This window comes from Kogia breviceps, chromosome 4 (assembly GCF_026419965.1).
Source record: "Kogia breviceps isolate mKogBre1 chromosome 4, mKogBre1 haplotype 1, whole genome shotgun sequence".
NCBI lineage: Eukaryota > Metazoa > Chordata > Mammalia > Artiodactyla > Physeteridae > Kogia > Kogia breviceps.
This window is the reverse complement of record NC_081313.1, coordinates 123,990,222-124,009,498: the sequence shown is the minus strand read 5'-3', so window position 1 is coordinate 124,009,498 and position 19,277 is coordinate 123,990,222. Positions and strand designations below refer to the sequence as shown.

Genomic DNA, 19,277 nt, shown 5'->3' with positions numbered 1-19,277 from the left:
TTATTTTAGGTATTTCTTCAGTTCAGTATATAGATATAACCTGTTTAAAAAGTAGCTGCACCATAATCCACAGTGTGGCTATATTGCAGTTTTATTAAACTGTGTCCCATGGTTGGATGTTCAGGGACTAGGCTGGATGTTTTCTGTTTGCCTCTTTAGTTGCCCTCGCCAAGGTTTTCTGTCCTGCTCCACACCCTGGACCTGTCTGGGCTGCGCCAATAGGTCCTTTGCCCTTGGGCTCCTGGTTGGATTTAGTTGATGTGGAACCACTAGGGGACTGGAGGGAGGGTGGATCACGAAGTCAGGGTGTTTTCCCTCTGATTCCTTGCTGCTGGGTTGCTGTGGAGTGGCGACATGCCTCTGCTGGAGGTCACAGCAGGCGCCCTCTCCATACAGCTGCCCTCTTCAGCTCTGGTAATCACTCCTCTGGCCTCCTTGGACCTGGGGATGACATTTCTCCCTGCTGTTGGTGAGCTCTGTATGCTGCCTATCCATTTAATTTCCCTAAACCCTGCCCACGCTTTGTTAAACAGTCTTTGTTAAATGCACTTTAATAATCCAATTGGAGTATTCCATCTGTTTCCTGGCATCCTGAGTGATATAGGTTGTTGCTTTTTCTCCCTCCTCCCCCCACCCCCCACCGCTTGCTATTACATTCTAACTAGTTCCTTCCTTTATCTCCAGCATGGCCATTCTGTCAGCTTTTTTTTTTTTTTTTTTTTTAACTCTGCGATTGTATTTCACTCATTTTCTCAAAATCCTTCCCCAGGACCTATGGGATAAAGGTCAGACCCCATAGCCAGCCACTGTTTGCATCCCCTTCTTCCAGAATCCAAAGCATCAGGGACCCCACCCATTTCCACAATTTTCCCCTGAAATGCATTTCTTGCCTTGATACATTTGGTTTTCCCAGTGACTGGCTATGACACCCGACCCTGCACTAACCCCCCTAAGTTGCCATGTCTTCATCAACCCAATGGGGAGAAAACAGCAGATAATTCATTTCGTTGAGGATTAATTGAACAAAATGTACATAAAGCTTCTAAGAGTTTCTGACATGTAAGAAGTTTTCAGTAAATGCTAGTTACGAATTATTGTTCCTCCACTTGCCTTGGATCATACCTGTGCGTCCAGATTAGCCATTTTCCCAAGACCCATCTCAGCTTGCCTCTGTGGACCCTTCTTTGATTTCTACCAGAGGAAGGATTTTTCTCCCATTTCTCTCTCTCTCTTAATTAATAGACTTTGCTCTTAAGATCACTTTTTTTTTTTTAACATCTTTATTGGAGTATAACCGCTTTGCAATGGTGTGTTAGTTTCCACTGTATAACAGATCACTTTTAGGTTTACAGAAAAATTGAGCAGGAAGTAGTAAGAGTGCCCATGTACTCCCTCCCACTCCCCCCCACCCCAAGTTTCCCCTTTTATTAACATATTGCATTGGTGTGGTAAACATTTGTCACAGTTGACGAACCAGCATTGATATGTTATTAATGAAAGCCCATAGTTTTACATTAAGGTTCACTCTTTTTGGGGGGTACCTTTCTATGGGTTTTGACAAGTGCATAATGCCTTGTATCCGCCATTAAAGCATCTTATGCAATAGTTTCACTGCCCTGAAAACCCTCAGTGCTCTGTCTGTTCACTTGTTCACCCCTCCCTCCCACCCCCTACCTCCCAAGCCACTGGCAACCACTGATCATTTCACTGCCTCTATAGTTTTACCCTCGCTCTTTTTACTTCACATTATTATTTGTGGTCATGGCTTAATTTTTCCGACTGTTTTGTCCTTGCCTTCCCGTACACCTAACATAACATCTTCACAGCCAGTAGTCACACAAGTGTACGTTTCAGGAATGAATTATTAAACCTGTTTATCCCTAGAATCAAGACGTGGTTGAAATTTCAGGCCCTCCTTCCTGATGAAGTAGGCGTTTGGCTTTTACACAGGCTGTTGAGCTAATGGGACACAGGATCCCGTTTGAACATAGCTGGACCCCAGTTTCCTAGTGTGCATATGGGACAGAGAGCTTTCACCCATAACACATGGATTTGAGGCCTAAAAGGAACAATGCAAAACAAAACAAAAAACCCCAAAATAACAAACACAACACAAAACTCTCTTATAAACCCAGACCAAAGGTGGCCATGAATTAGATCTCTAAAGCACTGACTTTTCTTCAATCTATATTCTACTTTATACTCTGTGTCCCAAAGGTGGCCATGAATTAGATCTCTAAAGCACTGACTTTTCTTCAATCTATATTCTACTTTATACTCTGTCCTGAGCAACACATTTCTCAGGCACTTTATATGTAATAGTAGTAGCTTCCTTACATTTATACTGCAATTTGGATTTGCCTTTAATTGTACATGTACATAATCAGAGCAATAAAATAGAGGTGGTAGCACAATCGTGAAATTAGTAGTAGTAGTAATATTTGTAATGCCTGCCACCCATGGAGCTTTTTCTAAGTGCCCCGACCCTGCATCATGATATTTAATTCTCACAGTAGCCGGGGAGGTAGGCATTAGTATCTGTACTTTACAGATACGTAAACGGGCCTTTTTAGAGAGCTACACCTTCACTCAGCTGAAGAAGCTGAGGTCCAGAGCTGGATCAAGCCACTTGTCTAAAATCACACAGTGAGTTAGTAGCAGAGATGCCAATGCAGTTCTGGCTTCCAAACTCCCTTGGTCACTACCTAAATTCTGAATGGCTTTGCAAACTGTGATGAGGGCTGGTTTCCATCCAGACAGCAACCTTTCCATTTTTCCTTCCCCAAAGCCCAGCTAAAGATGGACCACATTTTTTTTCTTGTACCCAGATTTGTCACATCCTATTTTATGATAAGTCATACTTGTTCTCACACTAGATTTACCCACCCTGCCCCTCTCTCTCCTCCTCCCTAACCTTCTGAAATGGTGATCCTTCATTCCAATCATCTCCTCTGTGTGCTGTGCTGCCCAGTACCTGGGACGTCCCTGTGACTCTGCTTTGGACACTGCTCAAGCCCATGTCGGTCCATGTCGGTCCATGTTTCAAGAGCAGGGATGGTAGTCCTGATACGTTAGATCATTTTAGGTGATTCCGGAAGAGGGCATTCAATAACGCTGAACCACAAAGAGAGAAATTTTGTCCCCTTTCTAATTTTCTAACCTTCTGAGCAGGTCAAGGAAAAAGTCTTAGGATAGTGCTACTTTGTCTTGAACCCCACCCCTCCACTCCCTGCCCCACCCTGACACTGGGTTATCTTCCTTTTAACAAAGGTAGCAGATCTGACTCGTCCTTCAGAACCCTTTTGAGGGCAGAGAATGGAGCCAAAATATCATGAGGTTTTTATGGTATTCATTCCTAGGTTTACTGTCTATTTTTGGTAAGTGATACTGGCTTAGAATTTATGGGAGTGAGACAGTGTTTACTTTTAAAATATATTTATTTCAGGATAATATTAAGTAAATCACAGTACAGTTTGTACCAGGATCTGTCCAGTATCATGAAAATAGCACAACAGTGACTGAGGTTTGGGCTTCACAGGCCCAGCTGACCTTCCTTCTTGAGGTTGGAATGGCTTTGTGGCTTCTTCTGTCCATTGCTGTGTCATCCCTCCCCTCCCCCTCCTCTGGTTCCCTGTCTGGTTATCCACTCTTGCTTATCCGTGTCTGGAACCCTGTTAAAGACTAGGAGAGTGTTATCGGGGCCTGGGATTAAGATGCCATCCACGGTTCATTTCCCCACTCCAGTCTGACCCAGGGCAGAGCACATCACTTGTCTGGCCCTTCGATAATTACGTCTTCAAAATGGTGAACATGAAGTTCTGGGGGGAAGAATGCACACAGCTGGCTTTGATGTTCTAGTTCAGAAGAGGAAGCCGCCACCCTGCCCCGGTTGATCCTGCCCTTGGCTACTGCTTCCTCTGCATTACTGCTTGCCTACCTTGTGGTCTGTCCTTCCAGGGCCAAACCAAACACTTGAAAGAGACAACAGTGCTTGCCATTCATTATGCATTCTGCTCGGTGGGCTGTGCTTTGAAGGGAGTGCCCCCCCCCCACTCTCCCCTCCCCACTCTCCTCCCCACCCACTCCCACCATTAGCCTCCATGGTGCATACTTGGTCATAAGTATGTTTGGGTGGTGAGAGAAAGGAGGGATGTTGTTGAGATTCATCTGTAGCAGTTCACAGGTTTGTAATAGCCAGCCCTGTACAACTATGCCCGGTTTCAGTAAAGACTCAGAGCCAGGAAACTGCATTGCCCTTCAAGAAGTCTTATTTCCTCCCTGACCTTACTCGTTCTCTCCGTCTCCATGGCATGCTTGTCATTGAGGGGCCTGGAAACAGATCCATGCATTGGGCCGGGAGGGTGAGTTTGGGGGCAGGTTTGAGACCTTGCCACCCACTCCGCATTCCTGCTGGAGGAGAGCAAGTAGATTGTTATCTGCTCGTGGAGCCTTATTTCCAGTGGAAGAGTGACCTGGAGGGGCCGTGGGAACTTGTCCTGGGGGAGTGGGTTTAAAAGAAGAAGTCTTGGCTGACCTTGGCAGCTGGTGGCAGGAGCTGAGAACAGTTGCTGGGGGTTGGCTGGGGACTGGCGCCTCTGGAATTCCCTTTATGGCAAGGTCTGTTAGATTTTGATTAACAAAGTGTTAGTTCAGTTCTTCTAGAATATTTGTGAGAGGGCCATTGTACAGTGGCCAGTTATGATTGAAAGGAAGAATAATTATGATAGTAGCTCACATGTACTAAGCATCTATAAATTGCCAAGCAGAGTTCAGCCCTTTACATGTAGGAACCCCCATAATCCTAACCAGCACCCTGAGAGAAAGATATCATTGTCCCGCATTTCACAGATGAAGTAACTGAAGCCCAGAGAGGTGAAGTCACTCTCCCAAACACAGCTAGTGTTCGTTGCAGAATTCAAACTCATGCCTGTGCATCTCACCCAAGGTTGCATATTTAACAGCAGAGGTGGAATGAGAACTCTGGTCTCCTGAAAGCCTATTCAGTACCTTTTCTTAAATACGATGTTGAGGCAACCAGGACTATCTTAGAAAGCCTTTTCTCTGTCTTTAAATGATGCTGCTTTGGCGAAGAAAAGCTACAAGATTTCATCTGTGTAGTCTATCCATCCTGTTGTATTCTTAAGCATGGGAGTGTTTTTTAGGGAGTCAAATCTAATTACCCAGATGGGAATTTATTTTAAATAACCACCTGCGCCTTCATCTGGACTTTGAAAGGATCTTGAGTCCCCACTGAGAGTCAGAGTCTGCGCATTGTGATTTGAACACAGGTACTAAAAGATTTTATTGTGGAAGACTTCTTCTTCAGTTTATATTCTCTTTTTCTCTTCCTAGGATTATAGTTTTTATTCTGAGCTGCTGGCATATCTGCAGAGTATAGGACAGATGTGTCCTAAGTACTGTTCTGGGGCTGATTTTACTGACTGGGAAGAAATCCACGGAGGGCTCTGGGTTCTCTGGGAGGCATATTCTCATTAGCTCAGACAGACATGGTCATTTAAGTTCTTTACATTGAAGACTAGGTGAGGAAAACTAAAATGGGAACCAGCATCTCCAACCGGCTTAAGTTCAAGATCCTGTCCTTGCATTTTCTATTCTAGTTTGAATCACAGCCATTCTTAACAGCACCCCTTGTTATAAGTTTATTTCCTCCTCCCTTCCCTCTCTTGCTACCCCTGTCCCCTCTGTACCTCTGTCTTTTCTCACTCCTTTCCTTCCTTCCTTCCTTCTTTTCTTTGTTTCTCTCTGTCTCTTTTCTCTCCCATTTTCTCACAAACTCTTGCTTTTTATACTTGATTTTTCTAATCATTGTCATATCCTAGTGAAGGAAAAAGGGTTGGACTTTATCAAACTTCAAGGGCCTCTGCTACCCTGGATTGTAAATCAGGTCCCTTTATAAACTGCATTAACACATTCAGGCCATAAAGGGCAGGTCTAATCCACTGATTTTATAAGTAGTGGCTTACAACTGATTGGATTCCTGAAGTTTCCTACTGCAGAGGAAGTCAGCCGTTCCTGCTCTGGAACTGTCAGATGCAGTGTCAAACAGAGAGGACAGTCCTGTCTGAAAGAGCCACTTGGCATATGGTTTAGGCACTACTGGTGCAGTGGCCTCAGGTGGAGAAGAAGTTTGGTGCCAAGAGATGGGAGACCTGGATTTACTTCCAGCTGGAACTAATCAATGCTGTCACTTGGAGAAAGTCATCTGTCTCTCTGTGTAGATCTCCTCATTGGGAAAATGGGAACAATAATCCCTCCCCAGTATGCTTCTTAATTTAAGGCATTTTATAAAAATTTAAAGTACTGTAAATAATGAGTGGAATAAATATAACTATTATTTATAGGTGTTTACTGTGTTAGATATTTTATATACACACACCTTTCCCCCTTCATCCACCTCATTTAATCCTGGTAGCCACCCTGAGAGGTGAGCTAGGTGTTATTATCCACTCTGAGCTAATAAAAAACTTGAGGTGCTGAGAGGTTAAGTCCTAACTCAAGGTCATACACCTGGTTAAGTGGTTGGCCCAATTCTCCTAGTAGTGGGAGAACCCAGTGGAGCCCAAGCTTGGCAGCTGGCACACCTGGCACTCCGCTGGGCTGCAAGGCCAGGCTGCACTCAGCCCTGGTGGCCATGCAGGGGCCAAAGCAGCCAGAGTCCTTGGCCTGGTGCTGCAGGCTCTGAAGAGCTTCATCTGGGGTTCCAAATACCCTCTGGACTATCCCTGTGTGCTCTAGAAGTACCATCATCCTTTATACCTATTAATGCTGAGAAACATTGGTTGGCTCCCATCTAGACCACTTTCCCTCCTTGGCCATCAGCTCTCGGGTTCCTGACCGCCTCAGCTGCTGAGAACAGAGAGCAAAGAGCCCCTTAGAGCCATGCTCACCTTTCTAACACCGTCGAGGGTAACTTTTAACCAGAGCTGTCAGAGTTGTTCATCTTGTTGGCTTTGGGCCCCAGAATGTGTTACTGTCTAAGGCTGGTCCATGACTTCACAGACAAGCATGTTCCGTAACCAGGGAGGTTTGGTTTTATGTGGCCTTGGAGTGGTCAGTCGTTGCATCATTCTTCAATGCCAAGTCCAATACTTGCCTTTTAGATGCTTCTGTGTCTGATGACTGTTTGCCTGGGTTGTCCTTTGTAGTGGATCTCACATGCATGGAAAGAGTTAAAATTAATAAAGCAGTTTTATTAACCACTTTAATAAAAGTTCAGGGGACAAGCTGAAGACCCCCAGGAACAGCATTTGCTTGAGTTCTGTGAGTTGTGGTTTTGATATCTCTGATCTACATGATAAAGACAAATAATACTATTAATAATACTATAGTGCATAGAGCAGGGGTCTTGTTACTCCCGTCTCTGAAACTTACACCAGGCCTGTAGTTCATCTTTGTGTTCTGTTTAGGTTCCTGATGATTGAGTCAAGCTTGTTTCACTAGCATTTGAATGGTTTTTAACGATGCCATCTCAATGATGTTAATTCCACTTGGGTCACCTCTTACTACACCCCTGATGCACAAGGGGCCTGAGATAGCTTTTTTCCCCTTTGTTGATATTTGATGCTTATTGAAGGAAGTGATGATCCCCAGTGGCTCAGGACTGGATGCCCCCAGGTAGGAGGATGGTCATATTTCATGCTGGGCTCAGTTCAGGCAGTAACTGTCCCCTTTCCCTAAACCAGCATACTTCAGCTCTTTGCTAGAAAGATAAAGAGCATCAGAAAAGCACTGAGCTGTGGGGGGAACTCTTATAGTCACCAAGATTATTATTAGTATGAAGCTCATGCTGGAGAAGCTTCTGTTGCCTTCACAGACACACAAACTGTGTCTGGGGCCGTGGTTCCTGGTGCTGGTCTGTGACTTGGTGTGGGCTGGCTGATAGCTGCTTAAGAGCCGTTTATAGAGCTTATAAAATACATAGTTGTTGGCCTAGAGCAGGGCCAGGGAATCTATATTTTTCTAATGTGCACCCTAGTTTGAGAAGCACAGTCCTAGGACTGCCTCCTATAATTTTGCAATTACTGTTAAAGTAGTAGATTACAGTAGCCGTCAATTAAATTTTTTTTTTCCTTAGAAGTCCAATATTCCGACCACTTCACATAACTTTCTGACTCAGATGGCCTTTTTATCATTCTGATATATAATACAACCTCCGATGTCCCACCCTTCAGCCATTCATTTGACCAATATTTAACAGCTATCGAAGATGGGAATAAGGTAAAAAGATCAAAAGACACATAGTTCTAAGGCTACAGGAGTCTTTGGTCTAGTCAGGAGACTGATGAACAGTAGACCAACTCTTGTAGAACAATTCATTGTTTCAGCCACAGTGAGAGCAGATAGAATTTGCTGGAAAGTCTGGTAGTGCATCCTAGGGGAAAAACCCTTTGATTGAGGCACGACAGTGGAGAGGATGGTTGTCAGTGGTAGGTGAACATAGGAGAAGGCGGAGAGAACATCTTTGCAAAGGCTTAGTGGCCAGAGAGCCTGATAGGTGGCTAGAACTACATGTCTCTTAGTTTTGCCACCATATAAAATATGAGGCAACGTGTGATAGAACCTAACAGAGTGGATGTGCTGACAGAGGCCAGCTCCTGAGGGGCTTGGAGATCACGTGTGGTAGTAGTTTGTATTTGACCTCATTAGCACATCTTCTTTGCCATATATGTAGGTTTTGTCTACACCTCATTGATCTGTATCTTTAAAAAATCCTTCCCCCTGACAATACAGTATGATGAAATTTCTTATTCTTACCCAATACCTTGGAAGCAGGAGAGAGTAAGTGGTAAGTGGCTATATCCCCAGAGGAGCCCTAGCTTCAATTCTCATTTTTTGGCCCTGTTCACAGTCTTTGATTTCGGAAGCCAGAAGTCAGCCTGTCTGTGGGGCTTCCTTCCCCCATTAAACCTATGTCCTTTTTTGAAAGCCCTACCTCACCAGCATCATCTCATGCCATTTCCCTCCTTGATCCCTAAGCTTCCTCCACACTGATCTTTTTCAGGTTTTCAAAGAAACAAGACTTCTTCCTCCCACAGGGCCTTGGCACACCCTGTTCCCTCTGCCTGCAGTTTTCCATCTAAATTGATCTTCCCTGAAAAGGCCTTTTCCAGCCTCTATTTAAACAAGCCCCACTCCCTTGTATTTTGTGACATTTGATACAATTTTACATTGTTTTACTTATTTTGATGACTTTGTTTCTTTATTGCTAGACTTCTCCTTAAGTTCCATCAAGGCAGTGACCTTGATGGCGTGGCTCACTCACAATTGCATCCTCCCCACCTATTTAACAATAAATATTAGATACTTATTTGCTGAGTGAGTGGATGTGTGAATAATGGATGGATGGATGGATGGATGGATGGATGGATGGATGGATGGGTGGATGGATGGAGAGTTGAAGTCTGTATGTTGAATTCTTAACAAACTGCAGCCCACTATTGGTTTTCAGGTTGCAGTTCCACTACAACCAGGCTCCTAGGGATTCTGTTCTCCCCTGTGAACCCAACAAAGCTATGTCCATCCTTCATGCTGTGGTCTAAGCTCCATTCATTTAATGAAATCTGTGATCTCTAAAGCTGACAAGTGATTTGTGTCTCTCCTGACTTATAAATAAAATATATGTTTATATTTTGTTAATAACCTCGGAGTGTATGTGCCTTGTTTCCAGTTGGATCACTTATCCAAACTTCATTTAAGTTATAATTTTTAAAAAGACGTTTCTCATAAGAAAAGCAATTTTTTCACAAGAAAAGCAATAAAGAAATATGTTTCAGAGAATGTGAGAAATACTGAGTATAGTGAAGCAAATATGAATCCTGCATAATTTCTCCACCTTGAGTTATACATGCCACAGCTTTGTGTGCATGTGTGCACATGTATAAATAAGTATCCTGAATTTTAAACATAACATGATCCCCCTGTCATATAAAGACTTTTTATTTTGGTGGTACGCGGGCCTTTCACTGCTGTGGCCTCTCCCGTTGCGGAGCGCAGGCTCCGGACGCGCAGGCTCAGCGGCCATGGCTCACGGGCCCAGCCGCTCCGCTGCATGTGGGATCTTCCCGGACCGGGGCACGAACCCACGTCCCCCGCATCGGCAGGCGGACTCTCAACCAGTGCGCCACCAGGGAAGCCCCATATAAAGACTTTTAAAGGCCATTTCATTGTATGCCTGATGCTAAGTTCTGTTTTGGGGAATCACTATTGAGTGCCAGCAGAATACCAGAGTGCTAGGCACTGAGGTAGATGTTATCCACTTTGCATTATATAGTGCTTTCTGGAAAAAGACAATATAAAGAGTAGCTACATTTCTGAGTGGCTTTGATAGGTTGCAGAAGCAAGAGGTGAAACTCCAGAATAATTTGAATAGGGTCAAACGAGAAAGACTGGGTACCTAACAGAAAGACTGAGTACACTGAGCACACAGATGTCTTAAGAAAATGGTTTCTGCTAAACCTCTCAAACAATGAATTGGGAGAACCTCGGCAGACCTCTCTTCTCTGAAATCCTAGCTGTGACAATGACTCCTGTTTTCCTTCTTTTCTAGAGTGACCGTCTTCTGATCAAGGGAGGCAGAATCGTCAATGATGATCAGTCCTTTTACGCTGATATTTACATGGAAGACGGCTTAATAAAGTAGGTGTATAGTACCCTTTGCTTTGTCTTTTGAACTTTCTTCATTAGAGGCTCAGAAGGAAACTTGCTTCTTATCAAAATTCCCCACATTGATAAGATATTGTATAAAACTGGTATATCCAACCCACCATATGAGCCAAACTTGGCCTCATTCAGTTTTATTTTTATCTTGTTCAGCTTCATTGGCTAGCTTAAGATTCTGGTTATAGATTGCTTACTTATCTTTGGAAACTTGGCTTAGGTACAACTTTCTGTAGGCAAACATTCCTTACCAGCCCCTAAATCTAGGCTAGCTTTCCCTTTGATGAGCTTTTAAAAACCCTGTGCTTTTATCAATCATAGCAATTCTGACACTGTTGGCCCTCTTAGAGCAAGGACCATGTCTTATTATTCTCCGTATTTACAGCACTTAACCCAGTACTTAACACATAGAGACTTTTGTAAGAGCTACCTTTTATTGAGTATATAGTATGTGCCCGGCACTGCATTAAATGTTTTACATGCCTTATCATTTAATCTGCCAGCAATCCTATGAAGTGAGTACTCTTATTACCCCCTTTGCAGAGGAGGATAGAGGAGAAAGAGGAACAGAGAGAGTAAATAACTTGCTAAAGATCAACATATTAATCAATGCATTGAATGAATGGATGAATGAATGAATGAATGGATGAATGAATAAACAAATGCAAGAATGAAGATATTTGTGTTTGTTAGCCTTGCCAATTTGCATAAATACTTTTTCATATTAGAAGTAGGAAAAACAGAATTGTTAGACAAGCCAACCAGTGTAAAACAATACTTTCTTCAAAATATGAGCCACGATTAATTCTACATTTTTCTCTTACTAAGACATTATTGTGTATAGTCCACTCTGGTGGAAGTGTGTTCCCTCATTTAAAGATCTTCAGAGTTGGAAAATAATTTAGTACCTAAATGCTTCTTCCTCATTCCAGAGCTCATGGCAGGCATCACTAATTGATCACAGAACTTTTCAAAGTTGAGCCCTAAATACAGGCTCACAATCCATCTTCATGCAGTGATTCAGGCACCTACTACCATAGTTGAATACATAAACTGAGTCTTCTTTGCCATCTCTATTAAAATAGACTGGAAGGCCACTTGCCAAGGATGTTATAGAAGGAATTTAACCATCGGATGTGTGTGTTGGTGGTGGAGAAAAGGTTGTATAAACATGATCTTCATCCAGTCCTATAAAATGATACATCTCCAACAACATTCTTAACTCACAGACCATAAAAACAGAAATAATTTCCTCCAGTTTCTACAGAATTGTTTCTTGTGAAGATTGATGGAGTGGCTGATATGTGCAAAGAAGTTGTCTCAGGCACTGGACACATACCATGTCACATGCTATGGTAGATATCATTGGGACCCAAATCATCGTGCTGTCTTCCCCCAGGGACCTGAGAGTCTTTTAGGGGAAGTGACATGTCTGTACATGCAAAGCACATGACATCACCAGATAATATCAATATCGAGTATTAAGTTAGTAGAAGAGTTGAGATCCAGAGGAAGGAGAGGGCTATGTGAGATTAAGATGGTTATTGATTATAATAGCTGATATTTACTGAATTTTCATACGCTTAACTAATAGTGTTCTTTGGGCTTAACAAAGATTAACGTTTAATCTACACAACAGACCTATGGAGGAGGCACTTTTTTTTTTTTTTTTTTTTTTTTTTTTGGTATGCGGGCCTCTCACTGTTGTGGCCTCTCCCGTTGCAGAGCACAGGCTCCGGACGCGCAGGCTCAGCGGCCATGGCTCACGGGCCCAGCCTCTCCGCGGCATGTGGGATCTTCCCGGACCGGGGCACGAACCCGTGTCCCCTGCATCGGCAGGCGGACTCCCAACCACTGCGCCACCAGGGAAGCCCAAGGAGGCACTTTTATTACATTTTACAGATGAAAAAATTGAGACATGATGAGGTTAAGTAACTTGGCCGAAGTCATAACGCTAGTATTAGCAGATCCAAGATTGCAAATCCACATAGCGCACATCCAGGGCAGAGCCACACTCTTAATTATTAGACCTGGCTGTCAGTAGAAACTTGACCAAGGAGGGGAGATGGAAGCTAAGCCTTCAAGGATTAAGGGGACCTTGATTGGTTCAGTGGGGAAAAGGAGGGAAGGCTTTTCTTTTTCAGACTGTGTGTTATACCAGTTGTCAAAATTGGTAGAAGCATACATACATAGGCACACCCAAGCCAGGCAACTCTTCATGCCTTTGGATCTCAGTTCCCCTTAGAGGTGAATCAGTGAGGCAGGGAAATGGGAACACACTGGCCAGTATCTGGACTAGAATGGACTTACAATCAAGGCTGCATTTTTTCCACAGTGTGTTTTGAATTGTGTTTCTGGAATGGCAGAGTGGTGATGTGGTAAGGGTGAACTCTTAGAGATGTCAGGAAGACTTAATTTTAGTTGTAGAACTTAGATTTTGTCAGGCAAGTGCTAGACTTCTTCCTACCCCAGCAGAGTGCCTTTCTTAGTTGGCTATGAACAAAAGCGGAAAGTATTTATGCCACTGGCAGTGGGGTACATGTGTCCCCAAGGTAGGAGAGGGCTCATGATAAGGTAGAGCCTTAGGAATCATAAGTTTAGGGTTTCCCTGGTGGCGCAGTGGTTTAGAATCCGTCTGCCAGTGCAGGGGACACGGGTTCAAGCCCTGGTCTGGGAAGATCCCACATGCCGTGGAGCAACTAAGCCTGTGCGCCACAACTACTGAGCCTGCGTGCCACAACTACTGAAGCCTGTGCGCATAGAGCCCATGCTCCGCAACAAGAGAAGCCACTGCAATGGGAAGCCCGCGTACCGCAACGAAGAGTAGCCCCCGCTCGCCACAGCTAGAGAAAGCCTGCGAGCAGCAATGAAGACCCAATGCAGCCAAAAATAAAATGAATAAAATAAATAGTAAAAAAAAAAAAAAGAATCATAAGTCTACCTGGAATTAACTGGATGTTTCAATCAAGGATGTGAACTAAACAACATAGATGGTCTATGCGGTTACATTGTGCTAGGAGTAGTTGTATTTGTCATTTGTCTTGTGTAGTGTGCCCTTGGCATACTTACTGGCTTCCTTCCCAGCCCAGTCTCCCCGTCTCTGCCTCCCTGGGATGCTGTGAAGCTTCTTGGGTGAAGCTGTATCTGGTGGAGGTTGTCATAATCACCTTCCTTGGGTTGAAACTTGTACTGAGATGCTGACCATACAAAAGCAGCTGGTGTAGGCATCTGCATCTTTGGCTTCCTCTTTGAGAATCTGCCATCAGCTGTGATTGACGGATAAACTATCAGGGAAGGATGGAATTGAGAGTGAAGTCGGAGCTGTGAAATGCCCCAGACAGATTCCATTTGTTATTAGGAGCACAGATGAACCCATTTAGAGGATAGCAAAGTTCACACACCTATTCTTTAAAATGATTCTTTACCTCCTTCAGTCTCTCCTAACAGTTCATTATTTTACAGCCATTTGGTCCTTCTGCAAACGTTCTTCCTGACCTTTAAATAAAGAAAAAAATGAAAAGGATAATAAAAACACTTATTAAAAAATATTTATTACACACCCTATATTCTAGACATGGTTAAACCACTGGGGTTACAGTACTAAGCCGGGACACTTGGTCCTACCAAACAGCATATCAGAATTGTTTTGTGTCTATAAAAAAATTGTTTTCTGGATGGACCTAGAGATTATCATACTAAGTGAAATAAGTTAAAGACAAATATCTTATGATATCACTTGTATGTGGAATCTAAAACATGATACAAATGAACCTATTTACAAAACAGAAACAAACTCACAGACATAGAAAACAAACTTATGGTTACCAAAGGGGAAAGGGGGATAGGGATAAATTAGGAACTCGGGGTTAACAGATATACTATATATATATATAAATGTATATATACACACACACACACTACTATATATAAAATAAACAGCAGGGTCCTACTGTATAACACAGGGAACTATATTCAATGTCTTATAATAAAAAAAATGTTTTCTGTTATGGATACTTGTCCTTATGTGTTTCTAGATTGCTAAACTTGTGAATCACTTGCAAAAGACTACTTTGATAAACATAAGTTACAACATTTCAAATCCTTATAATACTATGTTTATCTTGGAAGTCATTCTTTTAAATTGCTGGTTGTTTCCCTGTCTCACCAGGCAAATTGGAGACAATCTGATTGTCCCTGGAGGGGTGAAGACCATTGAGGCCAATGGGAAAATGGTGATTCCTGGAGGCATCGATGTCCACACTCACTTCCAGATGCCCTACAAGGGAATGACCACCGTGGATGACTTCTTCCAAGGGACCAAGGCTGCCTTAGCGGGGGGTACCACCATGATCAGTAAGTCCCCCGACTTTACACATTTGTGTAAAGCATGCGAGGGGTCCTAGGGAGTGAGTTTAACTAACATGTTAACTGCAGTGGTCTCTGTTGGTAACTCGTACACTTCCCCTCAATTCAGTTTTTAGACTTTCTGCCTGATGAGACCTGATAAAAGCTGGTTATAGTGAGGACATTGGCAGCTCCTATAACCGCGTAGAGGAGATTCAGGAGGTTCATGACCTTGAAAGCAGCTGTCTTCTCTGTCTGCCTTAGAGCAGGGGCCCAGTATGCCATGGGTGGGGAATCAGTACTTATCATCTCTGGGCCAGTCTCTGCTAAAAGTGGACTTTAAAAGTTGTGGATCGTGGGCAAAAAGCGATTTCAGGACTTCCAACTTGGGTCTGAGGCAGCAGGGGCAGAGAGTACAGGCAGAGCAGTGAGAATGGGGCTGAGAAGCATCCCATGATAATGATAATGAGATAATGAGACTTGCAGTTCTTGAGAACTTAGGAGGCTTCAATGGTGGTTAGTGTTATTTGGTCTGTGTTGTATTTTGACCAAATCATATCTTTAAGATTGGGCAAGCTGGGGGGTTGTTTCTCTTGTTTTGTTTTTCTGGTGACTTTTGCAATTCCAAAGAAACCTAGGGAGTTGAATGCCAGGATTACTGAGCAGATAGCATTCCAGGGCACTCCTTCCTAAGCCAAAGGAATCCCAATGAATTGGCTCCCGTCCCAGCCCTGGCCCCCAACTTGGTCAGCAAGAGCACTGTTTACCACAGTATACATCCACTTGAGAACTCAGTACAGCCTGAGCCGTAGACTTACTCACTGTCTTTCGCTTCCTTTCAATGGGAGTAGTAGCAGGGTTCAGCTCTAGCTAGTTGGGTGTGAAAACCCAGGAAAATTGTGTCAGGGCCATAAAGGGTGCAATTCTGGGAGACCAAAGCCTTTCTTCAGCCAAAGGGAGGAAGCCAGCTGACTTCTCGGCAGCTGCCTGTCCACGAAGACCCTGGTGTGGGTCCAGGCATCAGTAACATAGCTCCATGACGTTGCTTTCCGATAAGTGCACTTAGGCTGCCTGTGCTAGAAGGCTGAGGAAATGAGTGATCTTGGCCTGGCTTTCTGCCATCTTGCCGAGGAGCTGGACCTGTTCAGAACCCTGGACATATGCATTAGGCTTGGGCTTCTGCCTTGGGCTTCTGCATTAGGGAAGGAGCTCCACGTGAGAAGAGAGGAAAGCTTACAAGAATGACAGAAGTGTACATGTCCTTTGTAGATAATTTAAAAACCCTAGGTATGCAGAAAAGAAAAAAACCCTATAAATCTCACTTCACTGTCACAGTTTGGCTATTTTTTTTTTCTATTTAACAAAAAGGATTGTAATAAACATCTGTGCTTTAGCCTTCTATTTTCACTAATTAATATGTCATATATATCTTTCCATTCATTTATTTTTATTCTACCAAATTTTAAATGGACTCCTGACATCCGTTTTATGAAGGTATCACAATTTATGTATTTAACCAAACTTCCCTATTGTAAGACTTTGTTCCCAGTTTTCCACTTACATAAATATATAAATAGTGGCAAACATCTCGAGGACCCAGATTTTGCATATAACCATGTTTATTTCCTTAGAGGTAATTCTTAGGCATAGGAATAATTGTTGAGGTATGAAAAATGTCATGGTTTTTGATACACATTTCAAAATTGTTCTTAGGAAAGTTGTACCAATTCATACTTTCTCTCGACTGCCATGGGGAACTATGAAAAACTCTAATTTTTGCCTTAACTTCACCAATGTTATTGGTGTAAATCTTATTCTTTTTAGAAGTATTATCCACCATTGCAGGTACTGCATGAGTAGGTTTTGGCCTCAAAAAAAACATATTCTTGATGAAAGTTTGCATGGAAATAATATCTGTGGGCCAAGCGTCAAGTTCACTTAACTGATACTAGGTCTTTCCTACGGCAGTAAACATGAGGACTCATCCTCTTGTGCTCAGACGTAACTTTAAAACCCCTCCTTCTTCCCATAGAAGGGAGTCCAACTTTGATCGCCAGCAGTGACTCCTGTAATAGTGGTAATAATGGCACACAGTAGGTGCTCATCAATTGATAGCTAATATTTATGGAGCACTTACTATGTGCCAGGCATCAGGTGAAGCACTTTCCATGCATTTTCCCATTTAATCCCTTAACAAATTTAGAGGGAAGGCAGTGTTACCCCTGTCCCCAACCCCACTTGGTGCCCATTTTAAGAATGAGAAAATTAAGGTTTAGAGAAGCTAGTAATTTGCCAAAGATCCCATAGCTCAGTGACACTTGAATCATCAGCAACGTTGAAACCACCCGGGAACCCTTTCTAAGGTTAATCCTATACTCAAGAAATAGAGACTTTGCTGTCGTAGCTAAGCAAGCAAGAGCAGACCTGTACAGAGGGGACCAAAGGCTGTGTCGATGAGTCGCCCATGCGGGGCCTCTGTTGTTCAGTTGACCACGTGGTGCCCGAGCCCGAGTCCAGCCTGACGGAGGCCTATGAGAAGTGGAGGGAGTGGGCCGATGGCAAGAGCTGCTGTGACTATTCCTTACACGTGGACATTACCCACTGGAATGACAGCGTCAAGCAGGAGGTGCAGAGCCTTATCAAAGAAAAAGGTGAGCCCGGATGTGCCTTCCTCCCTTCCCCCTTGCCTGTCCTTCCCATACTGTCCACTCATTTAGTCGCTTCTCCTTGCTGGACCCTGGAACCTTGAGTATGAATGCCGGATATAGGGGTACCACTATGGACCAGGCACTTTATGCCATCCTACTTATTCCTTATAGGATCCCCATGACATAGGGATTATTATCCTTACTCTGCAGTTGGAGAACCTGAGACTCAGAATAAGTAGCCCAAGATCATAGAATTTGTAAGCAGTAGATCTACCCAAAGCCTGTGCTCTGCACCTCCGTGCAATACTGCCCATTGTACAGAGGAAGAAACTGAGGTCAGGAGAGCTTGACGTCTTACATAAGGTCATACAGCTAGTACATATGAGATTAGGAATGTTTAACCTCTATCATTTTGATTCCAAAGATCCAACCATTACTATTATATAATAATAGCATCCTCGGAAAAGGGTAAGACATTTCTGGAAGCAAAGATGTGTTCGTACTCCAGATAGGAGCTTAGGGCCTGAAAGTTGTGTGTGTGTGTGTGTGTGTGTGTGTGTGTATCTGCATGTGTCTATGTCCTCTCTATGAGTCCATGATTTAGGTTCCCATTGACTTAGATTATTCTGTGTTTACTTCTTTCTGTGTTCTGATGGTCACGTATTTCACACACGCACCACCCCCTCTCCATGCACGCAGACATGTGATGTGCTCTGCATCCAAGGGGGCCCTGGAGGACTTAGGGGAGTATGAGGAATGGCCTGTGCCAGTAACTGTGGCAAAAGGAAGCAGGCCGGTTCAGAGCAATAGGATAAATGCCGCAAGATGCAGAATATTGTTATACTAGTAACAATAGTGCTACGATACTAGTACTAATAGTATTATTATAATTATTTATACTAATTTTATATACTGTTATCAATTAGCAGTCTCGATGCAAAGGTCGGGAGTGCAGTGGAAGGCAGTGTGCTCGGGGTTAGGGGGAGGGGATGACCTCCAGAGGACAAGCTCTCCTTTGCATACCCCCCCCCTCACCCCACAAGTTCTGCCCAGTTCTCACTATCTGATACAGAGGGTGAGATTAACCCCTCCCTTTTTTTGTTTTGGCCGCACAGCGTGGCTTGCGGGATCTTAGTTCCCACACCAGGGATCGAACCCGCGCCCCCTGCAGTGGAAGCGTAGAGTCTTAACCACTGGACTGCCAGGGAAGTCTCCTTCCTCCCTTCTTTCTGTGTCTCCTTTCACATTGCATCTCAACTAGGTAGAAAAGTGAACGGCTTTAACACCCACTTCCCTTCCGAAGGGCCTGAGTCGTACCACGGATGACCCAGAGGCTTGTGGGAAGGGTTGTGTTGGGAAAAACTGCCCTGAGTTGCACCATTCTGGGTAGGGAAGGTCCTAGATTACAGTCCACTTTTGGCCTGGAATATTGTGGGCTGAGATGGCCCTAATGGCCGGAGAACAAAATTACCCTCCTTTCCTCTAAATGACTCTCTGTCCCCCAGTCCCACCTATTTCTATAAATTACTCTATTAATAGTATATTTGGGGGAGAAATTAAATGGCTCTTTCCTTGTAACGCTGATGACTTAGATATTTAAGCCCAAGG

At 43.6% G+C, this 19,277-nt stretch overlaps 1 protein-coding gene across 2 annotated transcripts in view; it reads left to right on the top strand.

The window, feature by feature from the left end:
- Positions 1-19,277, top strand: part of DPYSL3 (dihydropyrimidinase like 3) — a 115,513-nt gene that overhangs the window by 67,346 nt on the left and 28,890 nt on the right. For both annotated transcript variants that reach the window (XM_059063012.2, XM_059063013.2), the window contains exons 2-4: positions 10,568-10,656; positions 14,846-15,030; positions 17,508-17,672. In XM_059063012.2, coding sequence (XP_058918995.1) covers positions 10,568-10,656; positions 14,846-15,030; positions 17,508-17,672 — 439 coding nt within the window. The remainder of the gene's footprint in view (positions 1-10,567; positions 10,657-14,845; positions 15,031-17,507; positions 17,673-19,277) is intronic.